The sequence below is a fragment of the Typopeltis vanoorti genome, chromosome 23, assembly GCF_054136105.1.
Source record: "Typopeltis vanoorti isolate ZY-2024b chromosome 23, IOZ_Tvanoo_1.0, whole genome shotgun sequence".
In the NCBI taxonomy this organism is placed as follows: Eukaryota; Metazoa; Arthropoda; class Arachnida; order Uropygi; family Thelyphonidae; genus Typopeltis; species Typopeltis vanoorti.
The window spans coordinates 3,890,132-3,913,750 of record NC_143571.1 but is presented as its reverse complement, the minus strand read 5'-3'; the positions used below and the strand labels follow the sequence as shown (position 1 = coordinate 3,913,750).

Genomic DNA, 23,619 nt, shown 5'->3' with positions numbered 1-23,619 from the left:
CAGTGCTAAAAATGTGATGCAAGTCTTGCATAAGATGTGATGGGGTAACTAAGTGTTGCAAAGATAGGATAAATCAGGAAAGTTTAAATAATTACCATTAAGATCAATAATACATTTTGAACAGAAAAAAAAAAGGTAAAACTTTTAGTATAGCTTGTTAATAGTATAATCTGAGAAACAAAGAGATGATGCTTAGAGTATTACCAAAAGTGATGTTCATTTGTGAAAATGACTTTTATTAATAGTATCAATGATTTATTTCCCACTATTTCTTAAAAAAAAAAAAGAGATAGAAATTTAATAAGTCACTAGCCATAATTTTAAAAATACCAGTACATACTGACCGTGTTCTGGGTAACAGTAAAGAGGAGCCCTGAAAAGTCATACAAACGTCTGGAATATTGCATCTTTTTCCACAGCTTGACAAATTAACAATAGGTGGGAGACTGAAGCTGATGTTCAAATATTCATCAGCAGCTTTTCCTGAAAAAATAAAGCATAAGAAACTTATATTCAACAGTTAGGAGAAAAGTTTATATAAAACACCTGAAAAATTATAAAACAAGAGCTTTAGTATATTGCCATGTGGTTATGCTTAATTTATATTTTGATGTTTTTTTTGAAAAAAGTATATTATGATGCCATTAAATTTATTCATATAATACTTTTCAATATTTGTATAACATATTTTGAAATTTACATATTACTGCTGAAGGAAATCCAAATTAGGTGGGAGATGAACTTCATTACCCAGTGTGATACCACAGCCTGCTTTACTAGAAAATTTAAGTGCCTTGAAAAAATTCTGTTTGGTCTCAAGAGCAGGATTTCTGGACTATGCAATTTTTTTTTTAAAAAAGTACAAATAAATATAATATATATATATATATACATATACATATATATGTAGAAAGTTTTTTATCTTGGGTATAATATATATGTTAAAGATACCAAGCTATTTTAAATATAAACCTGGTTTTTTACTCCATTTCCCAAGTACGCAAACAGACGAGTCAGTCAAGTTTACGGCCTGCAAGTGTTGCAAGTCTAGCTGACCCTGCACATATTTACCCTTAATGCAAAGCACATCTCCTCCAGGAGATGTGCTTTGCATTAAGGGTATATATTAAGAATAGTGATCAGAGCTTATTCTACCTTTACCACGAGTTGCCTTGACTTGCACTACGTGCAGGGTCAGCTAGACTTGCAGGTGCAAACTTGACTGACTTGTCTGTTTGCTTACTTGGGAAATGGAGTAAAAAGCCAGGTTTATATTTAAAATAGCTTGGTATCTTTAACATATATATATATATATATATATATATATTAACAATGGTAATAATATTTTTAAAATAATATATATATATATATATATATATTATTTTAAAAATATTATTACCACTGTTTACATATACAGATATATGTAAAAAAAAGTGAGGGCATTTTCTTATATGAGCTTTCAGATGTTATCTTGAGCAACTTCTTGCCTATCCATATTCAGGATAACTGATGACTCCCATGCCATTTTTGTACATAACTCTGACTTCCGTTTTTTTAATCAGAAGACTATGGAGTTTAATGAACACTTAATTTGATTTATGCTCTATAGACAATGTAGATCCTCACTCTTTCACATTCACAACTACAAGAAATTAATATAAAGCACTTCATTAATGGATTCAAATCTGAAAGTTAATGACTTCCACTGTTGTCTGTATAATCTCCGAATGAAATAAGTGGTTTTGAAAAACTCTATTTAACCGTTAACATACACACTTAATTTCAACTTCTTCAAGAGCCTGACATTAAATCAGTGGGACAGTAACTGATTTCCAGTAAATGTCTGGATTTATTAGTTGATAGTAATCTGCTCTTTATATAATTTACAATGCTAATTTAAAATAAGCCTGAATTTATTGATATTTCATCATTGTCTATCAGTTTTATAGATTCAAATTTCATTTTCTTAACTGCATTATCTGCTTCCAACATTTTCTATTTTCTTTCCTTTTGGATCTTGCAGTGATTCCATGAACTGAACTGTCTCACGAATCAGTTTCTCAACATGTATGAGTTATTGAAGGGAATGTAAAAGGAGCAGAAATTCACATACAGCATCGTACATAAGCACAAGATCAATCAAAATTTATTCGAGAAAATGCATTTGATCAGTTCTGGATTGACTTTTATTATTACTTGCTGACTGTTTTTACTATTACTTGCTGAAGTTTCATCACTGTGATGAAACTTCTCATCACAATGATGAGAAATTTCATCAAACAGCAGACAGTTGTGAATGAACCTGCAATCCACCTATCCACCTTACATCTAAGATATCCCCACCCCACTTTTTTTCCCAACAGTTCCACAGTACATTCTTCTTCAAGAAATTATTTTTTGGCAAGTGATGCATATCAGAAAAATTAATGGTTTTAAATTATGATTAAGCCAATTTATAATAATACTGCAAATATTGCCCATATTAATAATGAAGAACATTTACAGCAGCTGTTGTGCAACACCTAATTTTCTGGCAAGCATAACATCTGCACCATAACAGGTAAAAGTAACAAGATTCCTTTGAAGATAACTTATGAAATATATGCATGTAAAAAAAAAGTTAATAAGTAGTATTTTCTGTAATTGTATTTGCTGTGTAGTTAGGTAATTCAATCAAATCTAATAAAACATTGATCACTCAAAGCACATCTTGAATTTTAAGCACACTACAACTGTCAATTTTCAAACAAGAGTGGGAGCATTAATAAGGCATTAATAGATATTATTCCATTTATTTCAATAATTTTTCAGCATGCTACAAATTTCATAACTCATCTAACTTCATGAAATATGCATGCTGAACTAAAATGAGAATAAACCATGAAGAATTTTTGATTCATTTAATTCTTATAAGTCAAAACGCAGTTGATTCTAACTCTGATTCATTTAAAGAATCCACAATTTTTTGTATGAACCAAACTTGGAAAATTTTTCCGGCACTATGTGAATGCATTTTCATTATTATTATATGGGTATCTCAATGGCATCATAAGACTCAGCACAAGAGACACATACTCATCATTATACACACAATACCTAACACACCACTCCTTAACTGATTCACTGTCAGGGCACTCACCACTAATTATGGCAATCTATTTCACTCATTCACCACTCTCCAAGTAAAAAATTTAGTTTGCACACTCTTACTAACCATACTCTTACACAACTTCCAGGGTTGGCCCCTAGTTCTTTCTTTCTCTTTGTCATGAATTAAAACGAACATTTTTTTTTCTTGTGTCAACCTTATTTTGTCATCCAATATGGTTACTTCTCTTAGAAAGACATCTTATATAAACAGATAGAATGTACTTCCATGGGTTCTCCCTTGTCCCCTCCTTTGGTCAATTTCTATATGGAACATTTTGAAAAACATGATCTAGATACAGCCATTCTCAAAACTTCTATATGGGTAAGATAAATTGATGATGTGTTCTCTATTAAATCACGCAGCTTTACTTTAGAAAAAAAAACCTAACAATAGTCTACCTTTTGTAATTAAAATGAAAAGCCAAATGGCTAGTTTTCTGGCAACTTAATAGATATTAAAGGGATAAAAATCCTATGTTGTTATATAGCCAGTAAGTGAAACTCAAGATCGAGAACTACGATCTATGAGTTTCAATGCCGAAAAATAACAACATAGGATTTTTATCCCTTTAATATCATAGTTTTTCGGCATTGAAACTCATAGATCGTAGTTCTCGATCTTGAGTTTCACTTACTGGCTATATAACAACATAGGATTTTTATCCCTTTAATAGTCTACCTTTTTTAGATACTCTAATTACATCTGCCCAATGCTACCCTTTCATTCTTTCTCAGTTTACAGAAAACCCACCCACACAGGTGACATAAACATAAGCTCTCAACAATATGGTATTACCAAAACCTTTCTTAACAAAGCCTCCAACTTCTGTTCTACCCAGGCTTCCCTTTCAATGCTGACCTCTCCTTTATTTGCCAGATCTTCATGTCCAATGGTTATAACGGGGGGAGAAAAAAAAAAAAAAAGCAACTGTTTCTCCCGTCTTCAACATCGCTCTCGACATACAGACTAGAGAAATATTATTACTATCCCTTATATCTGATAAAACACCCACCTCAGGAAAAAAGCCAGAACTTTAAAGAAATACAATCTCTGTACTGCTTTCAAATCTCATTTCCATCTCTGCTTTCCTAAGGATCCACTTTCTCCCCTTTCTGATCCAGGTGTTTACAAGGTTCCTTGTTCTTGCAACTTATATTATGGTCAAACTAGAAGATCTTCCAACATCCATCTTGGTGAACACAAGAAATACATACAGAGCCACATTATGGTCAGTTAGGTCTGGCTGACCATGCCTTGGATAACTTGCACAGCATCAGATGAGAAAAAATTACTACGGTTCATCATAGTATATTCCAGAGTTGCTTCATCATAGTACAAATACAAACCTGAAAGACTTTAGAATCAGCAGCAGATTTAAAAAAATACAAACATAATCTAAATAAATATGGTTGTGTTAAGCTTCCTAAGATTTGGGAAACTAATTGTTAGGCCTCCTGCCCAACAGCACCCACAGAGGGTATCCCTCATACAACTTTAGACTAAACAGTCAAGCTTCTTCTATTTATTGCTGTGTTTGTGTGTTATTACAGTTTTAACATTGTATTCCTGAGGATATCATTGTCATACAGACAAAATATTGGAAACTAAACCTGCTTTTTAATTATTTCTCTGGACTCTATTAAATTTTATTATTATGTGTGCCTATCTTGAAGAACATAGGAAATATATTTGCTACCATCATTATGGATTAGGAATAGCAAACCATGCTTTGAAGTCAACAGAAAGTTTAAATGAAAGAAAACTAGTGCTGCATAGAAAGTGTTACAAATCTGAGAAACTTTAAATATATACTTTGTTCTTGTGAAGTTGTGCTGATTCCCTTAAACATTAAGGTGAATTCCAAAGCTCAACGACAATGATCCAATTTATACAAATATTTGGTATCCTATAAAAACACAGGAAGTGACAATTTTTGAATGGCTTAACCATCTAAACGTGTATGTAAATGAAACATATCACTCATCTTAAACTTCATATTCATGTTAATTCAATGGAAATGCAATTTCTACAGGCACTTTACATCCATGGCAGCCTTAATGTGAATACAGGTCAAACCTGGGGTTAATGGATCAAATACATGAGCCACTCTACAAATTTTCCAAGATGAAAATGAGTAGTTTTTTTGTCTTTCATTTTGTAATTACCATACTCCGCCATTAATTCCTTAATGTTAAAGCCATTATCAAATTAACTATAATGAAGTTGAAACCTTTCAGACCATTTAACTACAAATTAACTGTTTTATATAGAATTTCTTGTATCAGAAATTGTCATTCAATACTCATTTTGCTTTACACTTTATTTTATTTGTTTGCAAGAGATATAAAAATGACTACTATGACATATGTAGTTTGTTAAGAGAAATACCATCCTGGTCTTAACGGTGCAAAAGACCAACTTCCATTGCTGCACAGTGGCAATGCATCAGGCACACAAATTAAACCACTGTTGATGTACTATGCCAAAGCACCCCACATTATGAAGAGCAATGTTAAGATCCATTTGCCTGCTGCTTGGCATTCTAATAATACTTCATACTTTTGTCCAGATTTGTCAAAAGTTTTTGCTGTATATGCTTGCTTATCCCTGGGCACCCAAGAAATCATGAAGATTTACATACTGATGTCTTGGATGTTAAGGTGGTTTACTTGCCACCAAATGTCACTTCTGCAGCCTTTCAGAAGTGCCATTATAGGAATCTGATTCTTTGTCTGAAAGACTACTAAAGTCCGTTAATATCCTTAAGAGCATAATAAACATTGCGGCAGCCTGGAAACAAGTGTCAGGGTTATGTATGAATGGCGCCTGGCAGAAATCGTGGCTTGATGTAATTCCTGACTTTCCTGGTTGCAAACGTCTTTCAGAAGTGGTTGATGATGGGGTCTAAAATAGCTAAGAATGTTGGCATTGATGATGTCAGTGAGTTGCTAGAAAATCACAGAGCCACTTTTGAAGGAACGTTTGGAAGAGCTGACAGCACAACTTACTAAAGAGGACAGTGAGGAGGACAAGTAAGTGCAGGAAATTGTACCACTCAGGGCCCTCACCACAGAGACACTTAAAAAAGCGCTTTAACACAGATACAAACTGCCTACAAATCTCTTTGTGATGATGATACCGATTGGGAATGCACCTCTTCCATCCAAAGAGCTGTAACGAATGCTCTGAAACCAAACATGTTCTAATCTATCTTATTATTATTATCCCATTAGCACCACCACACATACTATAAGGAACTACACATTTTTGCTTTCAGTTGCAATGGCTTTGAGATGCAGCTATTAAGGTTAGTTAATACAGTTGAGCATTCTTGTAAGTGCGAAGAATTAGCACACTTCTTATTGGAGATAAATGATGAATTTCACTTTTTATCCATGTTTCTTCAAAAATTGTAGCAACATATTTTAATGAAAACATGTTGTGACTAGTAATAGACTAAGCTCTTGTTAGATAAAGCATAAGCACTGTGCATAGTATTTTGTACCTTGTGTTCTTACGTTTATTAATAAAACAATCACATGATTGTGATGTACAGTATTTTTTAATACATACATAATCCACACATGAAAGACTGCAAAACTTGCATCATCAACAAAAAAAAAAAAGTTCTTCAGAGTTGCAGACTAAAGAAATTGTGATGACAATTTTGCAACACTTTTACACGTTTTAATGGGTAGTTTTCAAAACTAACGTGTAACATTTATGATATATAGTAATTCAAAAATTTTATGTTTCATTGCATTTTTTTTAAATGTTCAAATAAGTATGCAGGAAATGTGATCTATCATCTATAATATGCTATTAAAATAACTCAATTTCATTATGAGATCTTGTTACCTGTTATTTTCAAATGATGGCCTTGCACAATCCCATTTAACAACACTGCTGATAAAGGAAACCCAAAAGGTCTACTTGTCACCTGAAGTGGCACATTTACAGAGACTGTAATGTTTTGGGGAGTTTCAGCATTATCTTCACCAGCTAGCGGAACAATATCGGGTAAAAGTGCACTCATACTCCTTGATCGGTCCACAGTCTTTAAAAATTTTGATGAACTTGTACTGTTGGTAGAATTAAGCGCTAATATTATAGTAGAGAAGTCTGTTGTTGTGTGGTCAGCTACTTGAGACTCTATAAAACTACTGTTCTTTAAATCCTTTTGGTGTACACACATTCCCAATTCTGTGATTCTTCCCAAAAATACATTCCAATCCTATTAAAAATATAATAATAATAAAAAAAATTAATTTTAGTAAACATTCTTATAAGAATATAAAATAAGTAAGGAAATGATCACAATCATAAAAAGTTGTTACTAATACAAGATTGCATTTGTGTGTAGTGACATCATTTTATCACAATAAATGAACTTAGAGCATCAAGTCATATGTACTACAGAAATAATTATTCTGAATAATTTTATCATTAAAACAAAGTGAAATGACAAATGCTAAGTGATTTAAAATATAAACTTCTACATGAATTAATAATATGCTGTGCACAAGTGTGTGCATGTATGCATGCACTCAACCCTCAATTCTTTGCATAATGGCTATATGATGATGGGATAGTATATTGCAAATCACTGAGAATTAAGAACTCACTGTTTTGATTGTTAGGATGAGCACTTGAGAGTTCATCTGTTTACTTCATGTATTATATGGGATTGACAGTCCAGAATGAGATCACCACCATCCTGCTTATAGGAGGATAAAGTTGCATTTGGCCTCTAGAACATGGTTTCTGGATTATCTAACATCTGGACTGCACAATACTATACACAGTACTTTAAGTTTACAACCTTCTGAGGATAGGATTTGCATTATTCAAAAAAAAAAGAAATCACGACACTGCCATTTTGTTCTGCAGTATTTATATTTAAAAATTAGAGAAAGGTGTTGGAAGTTTTTTCACTTGGTTAGACTATAAATTATATATTTAGTTTAATCCTTTATCCAAGTGTAAGCAAACAAAGTTTGCGCCCGAAGTATCTTCAGGACTGGGACAACTCGCAGCAAAGGTGGATTTGCCTTCACATCACTTGCCTTAGTATCCCATAATGCAAAGCACATCTCCTTGCAGACATGTATAATGCTATGCATTATGGGAAAGGTCACTACCCAGAGGTTATTATCAAGGTTGAAGCAATGCAGAAGTCATATTTCCATATAAGCTGCCAAAAGGTGACAACTTACACTTGGATAAAGGATTAAACTAAATATATAATTTATAGTCTAACCAAGTGAAAAAACTTCCAACAGATTTCTGTAATCCATAGAAATTTAATCATAAGGTGTGACACCTTTTTGGCAACTTTTATATGGAAATATGACTACTGCATTGCTTCAACCTTGGTATCACCTCTGCTCCCACTGAAGAGACCTCAATAAAGGTCGAAACCGGTCTGGGTAGTGACCTTTCCCATAATGCATAGCATTATACATGTCTGCAAGGAGATGTGCTTTGCATTATGGGAGATACTAAGGCAAGTGATGAGAACTTATACCACCTTTGCCACGAGTTGTCCAGTCCTGAAGATACTTCAGGCAAAAACTTTGTTTGTTTACACTTGGATAAAGGATTAAACTAAATATATAATTTATAGTCTAACCAAGTGAAAAAAATTTCCAACACCTTTCTCTAATCCAGAGTAATTTAATAATAAGGTGTGACACCTTTTGGCAACTCGTATATGGAAATATGACTTATACATCACTTCAACCTGGGTATTTTACATCTGGGTCTGGCTCCCACTGACGAGACCTCAACAAAGGTCGAAATCGGTCTGGGTAGTGACCCCTTATGTGAATAAAAATATTTGTAATTAATCCATTTTAATTAAATATTTACTGTATCTATGTATTACTTATTCAAGTGTTAATGAAGTAGGAAATCAGCAGCAATTTAAAAGCAACAACTATAGTACTTTACTGACATTTTTAATAATCAGTGATGGTGCTGTTGCTGCTAATATATTGCTTGAATTTATGAAGAATGTATATTCTCAATAATTAAAGCAATAATGTTAGTCAAATGGCCATTTTTAAATTACAGCCAGCCTCTAAATTACATGGCCCACCTTTTAACACATCATTTTTTTTATTAAATAACTTTTTTTTTAAATGATGCAACCTGTAGCAGTTTGCTCTCTTCTTATCCTTTACAATTTTACCCTCTATTTTGTTACAGTTGTGACAAAACTGTCAGGGAACTTTAAGAAACATTCTTTTATATTATATATAAACAAATTATATTCTATTATTTAGTCAAAAATTGAATTCAAAGCATTCGTTATATTCTCATCAAAAAATGACTATAACAAAACTATATTCCAAATTCAGTTAAAAGTGTGAAACAAATTTATATAGAAGTCTGCATCTGCATAAGTGCTGACCCTACATTCACTTCAATTTAGTTTGATGGGCTGAAGTTTTCAGAATACCATAAACAAAGTCCAAAAGAGCAAAATTCCAAATATGAATCTCATTATGACATTACTTTCTTCATTTTTGAGATGAAATTCTCATTGAGTATAAACAATATGAGATATAGCTGTTGGAAGTTTATCCACTTGGTTATACTATAAATTAAAGATACCAAGAAATGATATACTTAGCTTAATCTTTTATCCAAGTGAAAGCAAACAAGTTTGCACCTGAACCATTTTCAGGACTGGGGCAACTCGTATAAAAAAGTTAATGATTTCACATCTCTTGCCTTAGTCACTACCCAGACCTGTTTCGACCTTTACTGAGGCCTCATCAATGGGAGTCAGACCCAGAGGTGATACTAAGGTTGAAGTAATGCAGAAGTCATATTTTCATATACAAGTAGCCAAAAGGTGTCACACCTTATTTTTAAAATACTCTGGATTAGAGAAAGTTGTTGGAGGTTTTTCCACTTGGTTATATAAAGTACCCTGTTCTTGCAAATTAGCTTACTTCGGACAGACAGGTAGATCAGCAACCATCCGTTGGTCTATCTGGCCTTGCAGACCATGTATTGGATAGAACCTATAGGATCTCCTGGAAGAAAACCATCATGCTCCACAATAATAAATTTAAAAAGGAAAGACTGTTTTTAGAATCTGCAGTGGAACTCAGAAATCAACCAAATTTAAATAAATAGGGATGAAATAAAATTTCTGAAATTTAGGAAACAATAATTGTCAGAAGCTTCCACTTTACATCCTAGACCAACTACAAATGGCAAAAGAGGCTGCACCACCTAGATAGCACTTGAGAGTCACCCATGTGATAAACACAAAGACAACACATTTAGTATTGTGTTGTCATTGTGTGTGTGTCGCAAGAGTTATTTGTAATCCCTGAAGATCTTTCAGTGACTTAGACAAAATAATGGAAGCATTAAAATTAGTTTTTAAACCTTCCCTACTGCTGTAAATATTCCATTAAACCTCTAACATGAGATCCCTACCTCATCAATTTCTTCAAGCATAATCCCATATAATATGCCACTGGATATTTCGTCACGGCAAAGTACATAACTTTGGTGTGATGAGACATGCTAATGTTGGATTCTAATTATGTAGAAAACAGAATAAATGTTATTTGATTCAGAATCCAACATGATTTTCTGTCACAAGAACTATATTTGTAAATATTATTTGATGTAAATAACATAAATTGTAATTGATATCATATAACTACCTTAATTATGTCAAATATTTAATTGCTTAATCAAAGAAATGTTTTAATGGTAAATAGATTCTGTATTAAATATTATTAAGCTGTTTTATTTATTATTTTGTCAATATTGTAAGAACTTATATTTGTAATTTAACTACGCATTTATTGGAATGCAAATATTCTATTTATTCTTTTTTGTGAAAGTTTAACGTTATGTAATAACTGAATGTAGTTATATAACCTAATGTAACATTCGCGAGAATGTTTACGTCTATCGGTTGTCATAGAGACGCGTGGAAATAAACGAGCGCGTGTGAAGGGAGCGTTTGTAGAGGAGAAGAGAAAATAGATACGTAGTAGTAAGTAGAGAGTCGGGAACAGAACTTTGGAACTATAAGGTAGCAAGGAAGTAAACTAAAGAAGTAGAAGTAATTAAAAGATTCCTAAGGATAGGAATTGAGTAGATATTTTTTTTATAAGTGAATCTTATAGTTGGCTGAAAGCAAAATCAGCCGTAGCAATAAAAGGAAATTATTGCCGTAATCGGATAATTAGAGAACTGGACATTCAACGAAGAATTCTGAATAAATCCAGTCAGTCTACAATTACGACTTATTTCTATACTACGAAAAAAGGAATTGTACGGAGTTAAACTAGTTGATGAATGAAAAATAAGAATAATTAATGTACCTTATAGTTGTTATCTGGAGTTTTTGAAGCGCGATTAGTAATGTTTTAGTTATTTGGTATCTCGCAAGTGTGATAAATACAATTTGAAAGTGTGCTCACAAAATATTGGAAGTACTGAAGATTATTTCTGGTAAGGACAGTCATATTAGTTTATTTCAGTGTATGAAGATTTAAGTATTAGTTCCGTTGCGCTGTTTCTAACATTAACTGTAGCATACCATCGAGGCTGAGAGTTGAAAATATAGTTACATTGAAATAATATCTGCCGTTGTTAGTGCCTGTTATGAGTTAATCATAGAGTGTAGCTGAGAGATACATGAAAACTGATTAAATAAGAAATTCTATTGAAATAAATTGAGTAAAGAAACTTTGTGATTCTGAAACTGTGAAATTGTATTGAAAGTTTGGAAGATTGATTTATTGTGAATGACTTGACCTGATGTACTAGCTTGACAGTTGTCATATTTAAAAGTGGAATACATGTATTTTGTTATATAACCATATATTAAATGTTTTGTTTGTTAATTTAAATATTGTGTTTGCCTGAATTTCTTTTTACTGCACCGTTCACAAAAATTCGAATCTAGCGGGAATCCCAGAAGGAAAGAAAATAAATACCATCGGCCTGAATGAGTGAAAAGACTGCTAACTAATTTTGAATTAATCCTACTAATTCATATAGACTTATCTAAGGATAGAGTGGCGCAGTATAATAGAAATTTCTCTACCCTTAGATCAGTGTTTAATTTGCAATTAGTTTTCCTTTATTTTATGAAAGTGACTTTTAGCAAGATGGCGGATTCGAACGTCAAGAGAACACGTCACGACACTAATATTGAACTGATAGCCATTATCATTTACCCTACACTTCCAGCATATTCAAATCATTCTGTAAGTGATAATATCAGAAGCATCCCTGATTTTCCCTGTTTACATTTACATCACCAGCAAACAATTGAACATCTCCTGTCAGGTTTTTCTCAATATCATTAATATATAGACTGAACAATAATGGTCCAAGGATTGATCCTTGGGATACACCACTTCTGATGCTTGTCCCTCACCCATCCACTTATCCAAGTTAATAATTATATATTCTAATCCCATATTCTTCAGTTTATGCAACTGCCTTTCATGTGGTATCCTATCAAATGCCTTAACAAAGTCCAACAGTATCGATGTATCCACTCTTTATTCAACTTAGCCATACTATTATCACAAAATACGAGCAAATTGTTAAAACATGACCTCCCTTTAGTAAACTCGTGCTGTTCCTTACAAAGTATAGCTTGTCTGTCAACCCACTTCTGTGAGTTCTTGCCAACTTTTCTAAAATCTTTACAGAGATAATGCTACTTCAATAGTTAAACGAAATACTCATATTGATGTTTAGTGGAATAAAACAGATGACTACAGCTCATAAATAAATAGCTAAATTTATTTAGGTAATTAGATTACTAAGTCAATATTTCACTTTGGTCGCCAAGGCATCTTCATGGGCACAAAGATATACTAAGCATGTGCATGCAGGTACACTAGTAAGAAAACTGGTGCACCTACTAGTGTACCCGAGTGCACATGCTCAATATATTTCTTTGTGTCCATGAAGATGCCTTGTAACCAGGTAAAAAAATTGGCTTAGTAATTAACTAAATAAATTAAGTTAATTAGTTTTAGACACTGTTTTTTCTACTAAACATCAACATGAGTGATAATTAATGTTGAAGCATCCATACCAGAAAGTTAAACAAATCAGTCTCTGCCACCCCTTGTGGAATGGAATTATCATATATCATTTTCATTCCTGTGGGATCTTTCTAATTACATAAAGATATCAAGGGCCTAGCCAGTTCAGATAAACATTCCTTTAGCATATGTGTTGATATCTCATCCATTTCTATTCTCAATTTCTTATCCAGGTTATGCAACAGATCTAGAGCCTCCTTCTCATGCCCCTTTAGTTTTCATCAAATTTAGTGGTAGAACTTATGTGCTAAGTTACATATACCAGACTGACAAATCTTAGTGAAGTGAGCACTTATTATTTGAACAATCACATCTGCTTCAGACACAAGAATACTGATCAGCATTCAGTTAAGTTAATTTTCCAGATTCATTCTTTCTTTTACTTGAAACACAATGATAAAATTGTTTTGAGTTGCCTTTGGCCTGCATAGACAGTTTCTTTTTATACTCCAACTTAGCTCTCTATACAATACTCTTAACTTTTCTGAACTGCACTTTATATAATTTCATAACTCCTCTCACAGTATTCCTTCCACATCATCATTTTCTCATAGATCTCTTGCTTAATAAAGTAGCACATCTATTTCACTCCCACCTTATTTGATCTATACCATATTATTTAAACATCTTTTCAAAGCTTCCTAAGATTTGCTGATATCCTTTCCATTTATAAACTAATACCATGGAACCAAACACAGTATTCTCCTGAATTTGTCATAATTTCCAACTCTTTAGTTCAGCATGCAATCTGTTCCAATTGGAACATCATATACTTAGCTACCTCCCAGATTAGTACATCATAATCACTGTCACCAATACTAGCTGGAAGCAAAAACAGTCACATCCTCAACTGAAACCACTTCTGATGCTATGATCAGAATCTAACACTCTTTGACTTTGACTTGCTTCAAATGGAGGCAGAGCATTATATCCACATGCTGCTTGAGAAAGTTCTCTTTCAACAACTCAATAAATTCTCTTTCATATTTAAGGATATTTCTTGCTACCCAGTCAATGTTTAGATAATTAAATCACCCATAATGATTACTCACATTTAGTATCCATTAGGGTAATTTGGTGATGCATTTCTATGTCTCAGCAACTGAGTTGCTAGGTCTGCAAGAACATCCCATCATATATTTCATTCTTCTTCTTTCTAGTATTTAAGTTTATTACTTATACACTGATTGTTATTCATATTTTGATGAATGTTGGAATTAAAGTTTTACTTCAAAAATAAACAATGTTTTTAATTTATTTCTCTATACATCGTTCTGACTTTTTGTAATTTTTTTGAAAACCTATGTAGGAATTACCAACATTTCAGAAAAACTGTGCCATTTATAACATAATAAATCTAAAAGCTTGTTTTGAATACATATGGAAACATAATTAAATTGGAAGGTAACGATTAAAAGTGTATTATCATTGAACAAAGTTTTAATTTTTCTTAAACAAATGAATAATATGATATAATTATGTTACTACTTACTTTTAATAAGATGGTTGCACTTCTCGGCCCTTGCAGAGTTGCTGGATATCTGGCTCAATATTGGTCAACTTCAGTCGAAGATCGGCACACATACTAAGAGGATTTCTGTATTTTGTTTTTATTTGAAGGAGTGATGAATATCCTTTCTCACAGAGATAGGTTGTAAAAAACTGCATGATGATTTTCAATGCTGCTTCAGATAATTCGGGAAATTCACTTCTCACTGAAGGCAAGATCCAAAACAAGCCAAACCAAGATCACAGAATTGCATTTTAAGCCCACTGTCACTTGAAAGCTCAATTAACTTTTTTTTTTTTGATAACGAAAGGTCGTTCTCATGACTATAAGTTTGAAATAGATCTCAAACCTACAGAAATTTCTTATGAAATTTATTCGGAAAATATGTTTCAAAATTCCATTTCAGATTTTTGAGGTAGTCACAAACCCTTTCCAGAAACTCTGAATCAACAAAATATCATTTTCCACTAAAAAGGATTCCAATGTTGAAAAAGGTGCAAATTGTATGTCTTTTACATAATTAATCCAAAAAACAGTTTTTTTCCTCTCCCGGAGATGTATGGAACATTCTTTAAGAACAGTTAAAGAATTTCCCTGAAGGGAGAGATTTAGTTCATTTAATTTCGAAAAAAAATTAATACCTTAATTGAAATAACCTTGTTAATACTTTGCCCCTGGAAAGCCAGCAAATTTCAGAATGAAGCAAAAGTTGTATATATTCACTTCCCATTTCATTGCAGAGTACTGAAAATAACCTGTTATTAGAGCTTTAATAAAATTAACTAGATTTACAGCGTTGTATAGCACAGTTTTAAATTCTGGCGGAACTCCTTTGGAGGTTAACCCTTCCCTATGTATGAAACAATGTACCCAATTCATATCTGGAGCTACTTCCTTGACCATAGAAATAACTCCACTATGTCTGCCTGTAAAGGCGCAAGCTCCATCTGAACAGAAGCGCATACATTTTTCCCACTGGATCCCTTTGTGTATTATGTAATTATTGAGAGTGTGAAATATTTCTTCTCCAGTTGTTCGGGATGGCAAAGTTCTACAAAACAGAATATCATCATGAATATTGTTATCATGCGCATATCTCACGTAGCATATTAACTGCACATCACTTGTAACATCAGTAGTCTCTTCTATTTGTAAAGCATAATAAGGGCTCTTCTTAACTCTTTTGATTAACTGAGATTCTACATCACCTGCCATATCATTAATTCTGTGACCGACAGTATCATTTGAAAGAGGAGTCAAATCAACATCTTTTAGTAACTTGTTGCCAAACATAGTTTTTACCATCTTTTATAGCTAGAAGTAGTAAATTTTCACTGATATCTTGCTTTCGCTATGTGCAAACAAGAGATAGCTTAAGAGATAGGATGCTTCCAGTGCCTTGATATTAAAGGAACCCATGGCTGAAACTACATCTTTCCCATGATTTAATGTCCCTAAGCGTCGCTGAAAAAATTCAATTGGCTTATTTTTTACATTACAGTGTTTAGTTTCTAAATGTCGGAGTTTCGCAGGTTTTATGCACTCATTCGACGACACTTCGTTACACAAAACACACTGAGGTTTCTGTTCACTTTCATCTCCATACCAAGTAAACCCAAATTCCAAATATGAACTGTTATATTTCCTACTGTATTTTTTCTTTGAACTGCTTGTTTCTTCTACTTTAATAGTATCAGATTTACTCGCCGCTACAACACTTGTATCACAAGGGTTAGCATTGCCTGTTTCATTTGCTCTCCTTTTCAAAGTCCTAGTTCTAAGCCAGTTTTCCATTATTAAAAAAACGATTCCGTAAAATATATAAATACTGGGGTTAACTCATTACTCTTTGTCCAAGTATCACTTAGCACTTCTGAAGATATACCGAGGTTTATTTGAAGGAGGAAAACTTCAATAATAAAAATCAATAAACAACAAGCAATTGGTTGGAATATGGATAACTCATGTTCACTTCAAATCTGACAAAACAGCAAGGGAAGGTGGAAGCAATAAAACTATATTGATGTCCACTTCACCCCTCTTTTATTATTCATCATTCTGATGCAAAATTTGTAGCAGCAGAATGACGAATAATAAAAGAGGGGTGATGTGAACAACAATATAGTTTTATTGCTTCCACCTTTGAACATTCTGACGCTATTTGTTGTTTTTTTTAAGTTTCCATTTGATTTCAATAATCTTTACTTACTTATTCAATTTTAATTTGTTTTGTTTGGATAATTAAAAAATGTATATTTATTTATATATTTTTCAAGAATTCTCAAGAATTCTGAAGAAATATGAGTTAACAGCTACGTATTCACCTATTAACAAATTATCTTCCCATTTTCCTTCTCCTAAAGACAAATGCTCAACTATGTCTCTTCCTGGAGTTTATCAAATTCCCTAAAACTGTGATCTCTCCTATTTTGGACAAAAATTAATTTAAGTCTGCCTGCTGACCACCTGTCTCATCTTCACAGACCACAGGTTGAGAAACGCTGTTTTATCCATGTGATATTCAAATCCTACAATAAGCTGGTTTCCTATTAAAACCATTTCCTATTTTGCAATTCCAATACCATACATCTTCCCAGAGATGTATGGAATTGGAACTCGACGTATTGAATCTTTGTTGTTTAGTGGTGGATTATAAGAATCGAGAAGATGTTGTGTACTCTTTTCGGAAAAGCCATTGAGTTTCATGTGTTGCTGGATAGTAGAAAGTTCTTTCTGTAGAAAATTAGAAGTAGAACAATTAGTTTGGGCTCTTTTGATTAGACATTTTATGATTCCTGTTTTTTGACAAGGATGTGGGCTGATTCTTTAAGAATATACTGACCTGTGAATGTTGGATTCCTGTAAACTGTAGTTGTAAGAGTATTTGAAGGTGACCGGTTGAGGAGAACATCTAAAAATGATAACTGGTTGTTTTTTTCCAGAATTTCAGGACCTATCTCAAGAATTCTGAAGAAATATGAGTTAACAGCTACGTATTCGCCTATTAACAAATTATCGTACCATTTTCCTTCTCCTAAAGACAAACGCTCAACTATGTCTCTTCTTGGAGTTTATCAAATTCCCTGAAACTGTGATCTCTCCTATTTTGGACAAACTGGACGCTCTCTTGAAAAAAGAATCCAAGAACATCAATCCTCCATTCATCACAACAAACCTGAAAAATCTGGATTGGCTCACGGGATTGAAACTAACCACAACATCCTTTGGTCAAAAACTTGCCTCTTACATAGATTCCGCCATAAATTTGAACTTTTATTCAAAGAAAGCGTAGAGGCCTTACTCCATCATCCTAACCTGAATTGGAATGACTGTATATCTGTATCAAATGGGAAAGTCTAATCAGGATAACTCATTAATTCATATTAATTTTATGTTATTTAATATTATTAATTAATATCTTTATTTCAATCATGTCTCTGCTTAAAAATATTCCCTTTAATACTTAGTGACACAACATCACGTGGCTTGTTCTATTTTTAAATGATCTATTGTTAGTATTCCACCTTGTATTTTTTAAAACTGTTCTTGTAGTGCCACTGAAGATGGCACTACAAGATATTTCGGTCTGCAATTTTCAGACCGAAATATTTGACTAATTAAATATCTTTCTTGTGTTTACGTGCTTATATTATTCAATCTATATGTCACAAGTATCCTTAAAATATCAAATTTTAATCCTTCATGGGAAAATGCCACCAAAATAACCGGTAAATTAGGAAAACTTTCAGTTATACAAGGTAAGTTACAAGCTAAGATCAATTTTTTAAAAAAATGCCATGACAACAAGATTATTCCCAATTTCGCTAAGATTAAAGAAACTATAAAATCTCCTGGAGCTCATAATATTTACCAGAACACCAGCTTATCTTTAATCCGTAACCAACTTAAAGCTGCTAAACATGATCTTGCTATTAACAGTCATCATATTTCTGATCTCGCACCTATATTTCCATAAACTTGGATTCACATCTTTCACACATAGTTCTAAACGTGGCTAAACATTCTACTCAATGAGCATATAATAAACTAAGTCAACATCTAAACCGCAAATATGAAGCTCTTTCTTCTAAACAATTCAAGCCCTTCAAAACTCCACATAATTGGATTGTCAATATATACACGGACATCCTCTAACTGATAGCGAAACCCTCATCCTATCAAAAGGACATGATTTTTCTATTGTTCCTAATAAGATACCATATCTAGATTTCCTAGTTAACATTGAACGGAATCTCAGTCATCTAACTAGTGATCAAGCTAATGCTCTTCACCAAGAAGTCGCTTCTTCTCTACTTAAGGCCAAACTTCCTCCTTCCAACATATCTCTTTCTGAAATGAAATCTTTATAATCCTTGAGAAAAAACAATCACCTCATTATCACCACAGCTGACAAGGGGAAAGCAACAGTAGTTATGGACTCTGCAAATTAAAGAAGAAAACTTTCCCATTTACTTCGAAATCGCTCCACATATCAAGAACTTGATTATGATCAAACCAACAGACAACTAAAGAATATTTATACGCATGGATAGGCTTATGTGTTCGTCAGACATGTTGAAATAGGTTTCACGGTATAATAAGAACACAGATGGTTAAGAAAATAACTATTTATTAACTTAAAAGCTAATATTTCGCTGGTATTATATCCAGCATCTTCAGAGCACACAACACAAAGTTTGCTACAAAGGCAAGACAACCACAATCCGGTGTAACAGTGGGGCTAGTAAAAGTGATTGCAGCATGCAACACAAGACTAAAGTCCTAATATGGAGCCATCTAGGTTAAAAAAAAAAAAAAAAAAAAAAAAAATTCAAAGTTTTGAAATAGTAGTCCAAATGATAGTCTTAAAAAGTTTGAAAAGTATAAATTAAAAAATAAAAGTAATAAATATTAATTTGGTCTTAGGATGACTGTCTCCCAAATCTTTGGTAGATTTATACAGCCATACTTGTTAAGGTTTGGAGTATGTTTTAAGGCTTCTGTTGATTCCAGGAATAACCTCTCTGACTTGTAGAAGCTTCTGTGCATTACTTTGTTTCTTTCCAATTGATCCTGTGTGCAGGGGTATCCAAAGCATGGTCTGCCAGACCCGACTTACCATAGCGAAAGTGTCGGATATATTTTTTGTGTTCACTGAGGCGGATGTCCACATTTCTTCCTGTCTGTCCGTAGTAGGCTTGATGGCAAGAACAGGGCACTTCATAACAACCTTAAGTATGGCTGTATAAATCTACCAAAGATTTGGGAGACAGTCATCCTAAGACCAAATTAATATTTATTACTTTTATTTTAGCAGTTAATAGCAAGATCATGTTTAGCAGCTTTAAGTTGGTTACGGATTAAAGATAAGCTGGTGTTCTGGTAAATATTATGAGCTCCAGGAGATTTTATAGTTTCTTTAATCTTAGCGAAATTGGGAATAATCTTGTTGTCATGGCATTTTTTTAAAAAATTGATCTTAGCTTGTAACTTACCTTGTATAACTGAAAGTTTTCCTAATTTACCGGTTATTTTGGTGGCATTTTCCCATGAAGGATTAAAATTTGATATTTTAAGGATACTTGTGACATATAGATTGAATAATATAAGCACGTAAACACAAGAAAGATATTTAATTAGTCAAATATTTCGGTCTGAAAATTGCAGACTGAAATATCTTGTAGTGCCATCTTCAGTGGCACTACAAGAACAGTTTTAAAAAATACAATTATTATTATTATTATTACATTTACAGAGTTAGAATGGTTAGTCTGTTGCCGCGGTATGACAGAGAGGAGTTTAGGAGGAGGGCCATAATTGCAAATGACATTATGCGTAGGTTATGCAGACGGTGTGGTGTGGAATTCGTGTACGTGTGGAATGAGTTTGAAGGGCAAAAGGACTTATACAAGATGGATGGCCTGCATTTGAATGGACTTGGTGTGCGGAGACTGGAAAGAGTGTTGCTGAATGAAGTGAAAATGGATGTGCAAAACCAGGGAAACTAGAACTACCGAGGGGGGGAGGAATGGATATGCAGACATCAGTGAGACAGATGAGTGTAAGAATGTACCCGAGCCAGCACTAAGGACAAAAAATGGGAATGGGTCATTTAGAATAATGCATCAATATAGGGATGGGACTAAGGGATCACTGCATTTCATGTATACTAATGCCAGTAGTATTAGGAACAAGAAGGAAGAATTTTTGGCCTTGATTGGCTCTTCCTGGCCACAGGTTATTGGCATTAGTGAAACATGGCTGACAGAAGAAGATATAGTTAGTGGGATAGAATGTGCAGGTTATAGTGTGTTTAGGAGGGACAGAGAGAATAAAATGGGGGGAGGGGTATTATTGATGATAGCTGATGAACTGCAGCCAAGGAGAATTGAAGTTGTATCGCAGGATAGTGAAAGGAGCTCATTTGAGGCTATTTGGTGTGAGATTGAGACTGGCAGAATAAAATATACAGTTGGGTGCTGCTATAGACCAGGTGATGGAATAGATGGTGGAGATAGTATGCATAGGGAAATTGATGAAATGAGTGGAAGGAGGGTAATTATTATGGGGGATTTCAACTATGGTAACATTGATTGGAAGGAGGAGAGGACACATGTGAGGAAGGAAAAGGATTTTATTCAATTATTAAGGGATAACTATCTAAGACAGCATGTAATTGAAAATACTAGGGGGTGTGAGAGTGCTTGACCTGGTAATAGCATCTCAGAATTTGACTGTAATGAATATGACCATGTTGCCACCTATTGGTGAGAGTGATCATAAGGTCTTGACCTGGGAAGTGGCTAAAGGTGTGGAATTTTTGATTAAGACAGGGTATATGTGGAATTACCATGCTGGCAAGTATGACAAGCTTAGGAGATTGCTTGGATCAGTGCCATGGCATGTACAACTGCAAGGGCTGGATGTCGAAAGAGCATGGGAAGTGGTCAAGGAGCATTTACAGGAGGTAATGGCTGATTGTATACCTAGGGTCCAAATAGTAAAACAAGTAGGGGTTAAATGGATGAATAACACCATTAAGCTTGAGCTGCAAAAAAAGAAACAACTGTGGAGGGAATTTAAAGAAAGGGGTGACCTGCAGGCACACGAACGGTATAAAGTGCAGGCCAGAAATGTAACGAGTGTGGTAAAAAAAGCAAAAGCGGATTATGAAAGGAAACTAGCTTTGCAAGCAAAAGAAAATCCCAAACAGTTCTTTCAATATGCTGCAAGCAAGAAAAAACTGTACACGGCAAAATGATTTTAAGGAATGACGATGGTAAGGAGGTCACTGAATCAGTCGATATAGTGGAGTTACTGAGCGCGCACTTTGCAAAAGCATATCATCCAGGTGGTGACATTGAAAAAATGAAGGAACCATTAGTTTAAACGGGAATAGTGATGAATGAAGTGGAGATGACTAGTCTATTACAGAACCTTAATGTGAACACATCTGTGGGATTGGATGGTATACCGGCATGGGTCTTGCATGAAGCAGCTAAAGAATTATCAGTGCCCTTGACCATGTTGTGTGGAAAGAGGGGAAAATAGTTTCACTGCATAAAGAGGATCCAAGACTACAGTTGCAAATTACCGACTGATCAGCATATCAGGAATCGTTGTCAAGGTCTTAGAGAAAGTAGTCAAAGGAAAAATACAGGAATGGATTGATGAAAACGAGATACTGTACAGGGGACAGCACGGCTTTGTGAAGGGTAGATCATACTTCAGTAACTTGCTCAAGTTTAATAACAAGGTGAAGGGCTGAACTGGATAAGGGAAATGGTTTTACAGTGATACTGCTGGACCTGGCAAAGGCGTTTGACAGGATACCACATGGAATACTAATCCGTAAACTACAACATATGGGAATGGACATAGGATTGGTGAGATGGATAGGTGGTTGGTTGATGGAGAGATATCAAAGAGTAGTTTATTCAGGAGTAGAGTACAAAAGACGGCCTGTGACTAGTGGTGTGCCACAGGGTTCTGTTCTTGGACCACTGCTGTTTAATCTGTTCATTAACGATATAGGGAAGGATCTAAGTGGAACAATTCATTTGTTCGCTGATGATGCAAAGTTGGGTAGGGTAATAGTGCGTGCTGAAGATGTCAAAGTCTTGCAGGATGACTTAGATAGATTGGAGTTCTGGGCTAAGGAGAATGGATGTCAATTTAATGTGACAAAATGTAAGGTTATGCATTTTGGGGTGAAAAGATTAGCAGCAGTATACCACATTAGTGGAACTGTACTACAAGAGATTGATGAGGCCAGGGACTTGGGAGTGTTGGTGGATAGGGAGATGAAGTTTAGGGGGCACATTGCAAAAGTAGCTAAATCAGCTCATCAACTCACTTGGTTGTTGAAAAATACCTTGACGAGCAGAGACAAGCAAGTTATTGTACCTCTGTACCGAGCCTTGATAAGACCTCATCTCGACTACTGTGCCCAGATTTGGTCACCTCAGTTCCTTCTTGATGGGGAGGAGGTGGAGAGGATCCAGAGGCGAGTGACTAAGATGATAACAGGTCTATGGAATGAACCATATGAGAACAGGTTGAAGATTTGTGGGTTGCAGAAACTAGTTGATAGGCGGAGGAGGGGAGATATGATTGAGACAAACAAATTGCTAAAGGGATTCTATAGGATTAATTCAGAGGATATTTTTGAGACCAGGACTGGTGGTGGGAGAACTAGGGGACACCTATGGAAGCTGAGCAAGAGTGTGGTTAGCAGGGGTGTTAGAGCTGGGTTCTTTACTTTTAGAGTGGTAAATGAGTGGAATAAGCTACCAGAGTCTGTTGTGGGTGCTATGATGGTGAACGAGTTCAAGACAAGGTATGATAGATAC

General features: G+C 34.1%; 1 protein-coding gene across 2 annotated transcripts in view; it reads right to left on the bottom strand.

Moving 5' to 3' along the window:
- Nucleotides 1-23,619, bottom strand: part of LOC150093579 (transmembrane protein 248-like) — a 104,674-nt gene that overhangs the window by 30,478 nt on the left and 50,577 nt on the right. For both annotated transcript variants that reach the window (XM_090413008.1, XM_090413007.1), the window contains exons 3-4: nucleotides 7,010-7,385; nucleotides 345-483 (exon numbers count right to left, since the gene is read on the bottom strand). In XM_090413008.1, the coding sequence (XP_090269134.1) occupies nucleotides 345-483; nucleotides 7,010-7,385 (515 nt within the window). The remainder of the gene's footprint in view (nucleotides 1-344; nucleotides 484-7,009; nucleotides 7,386-23,619) is intronic.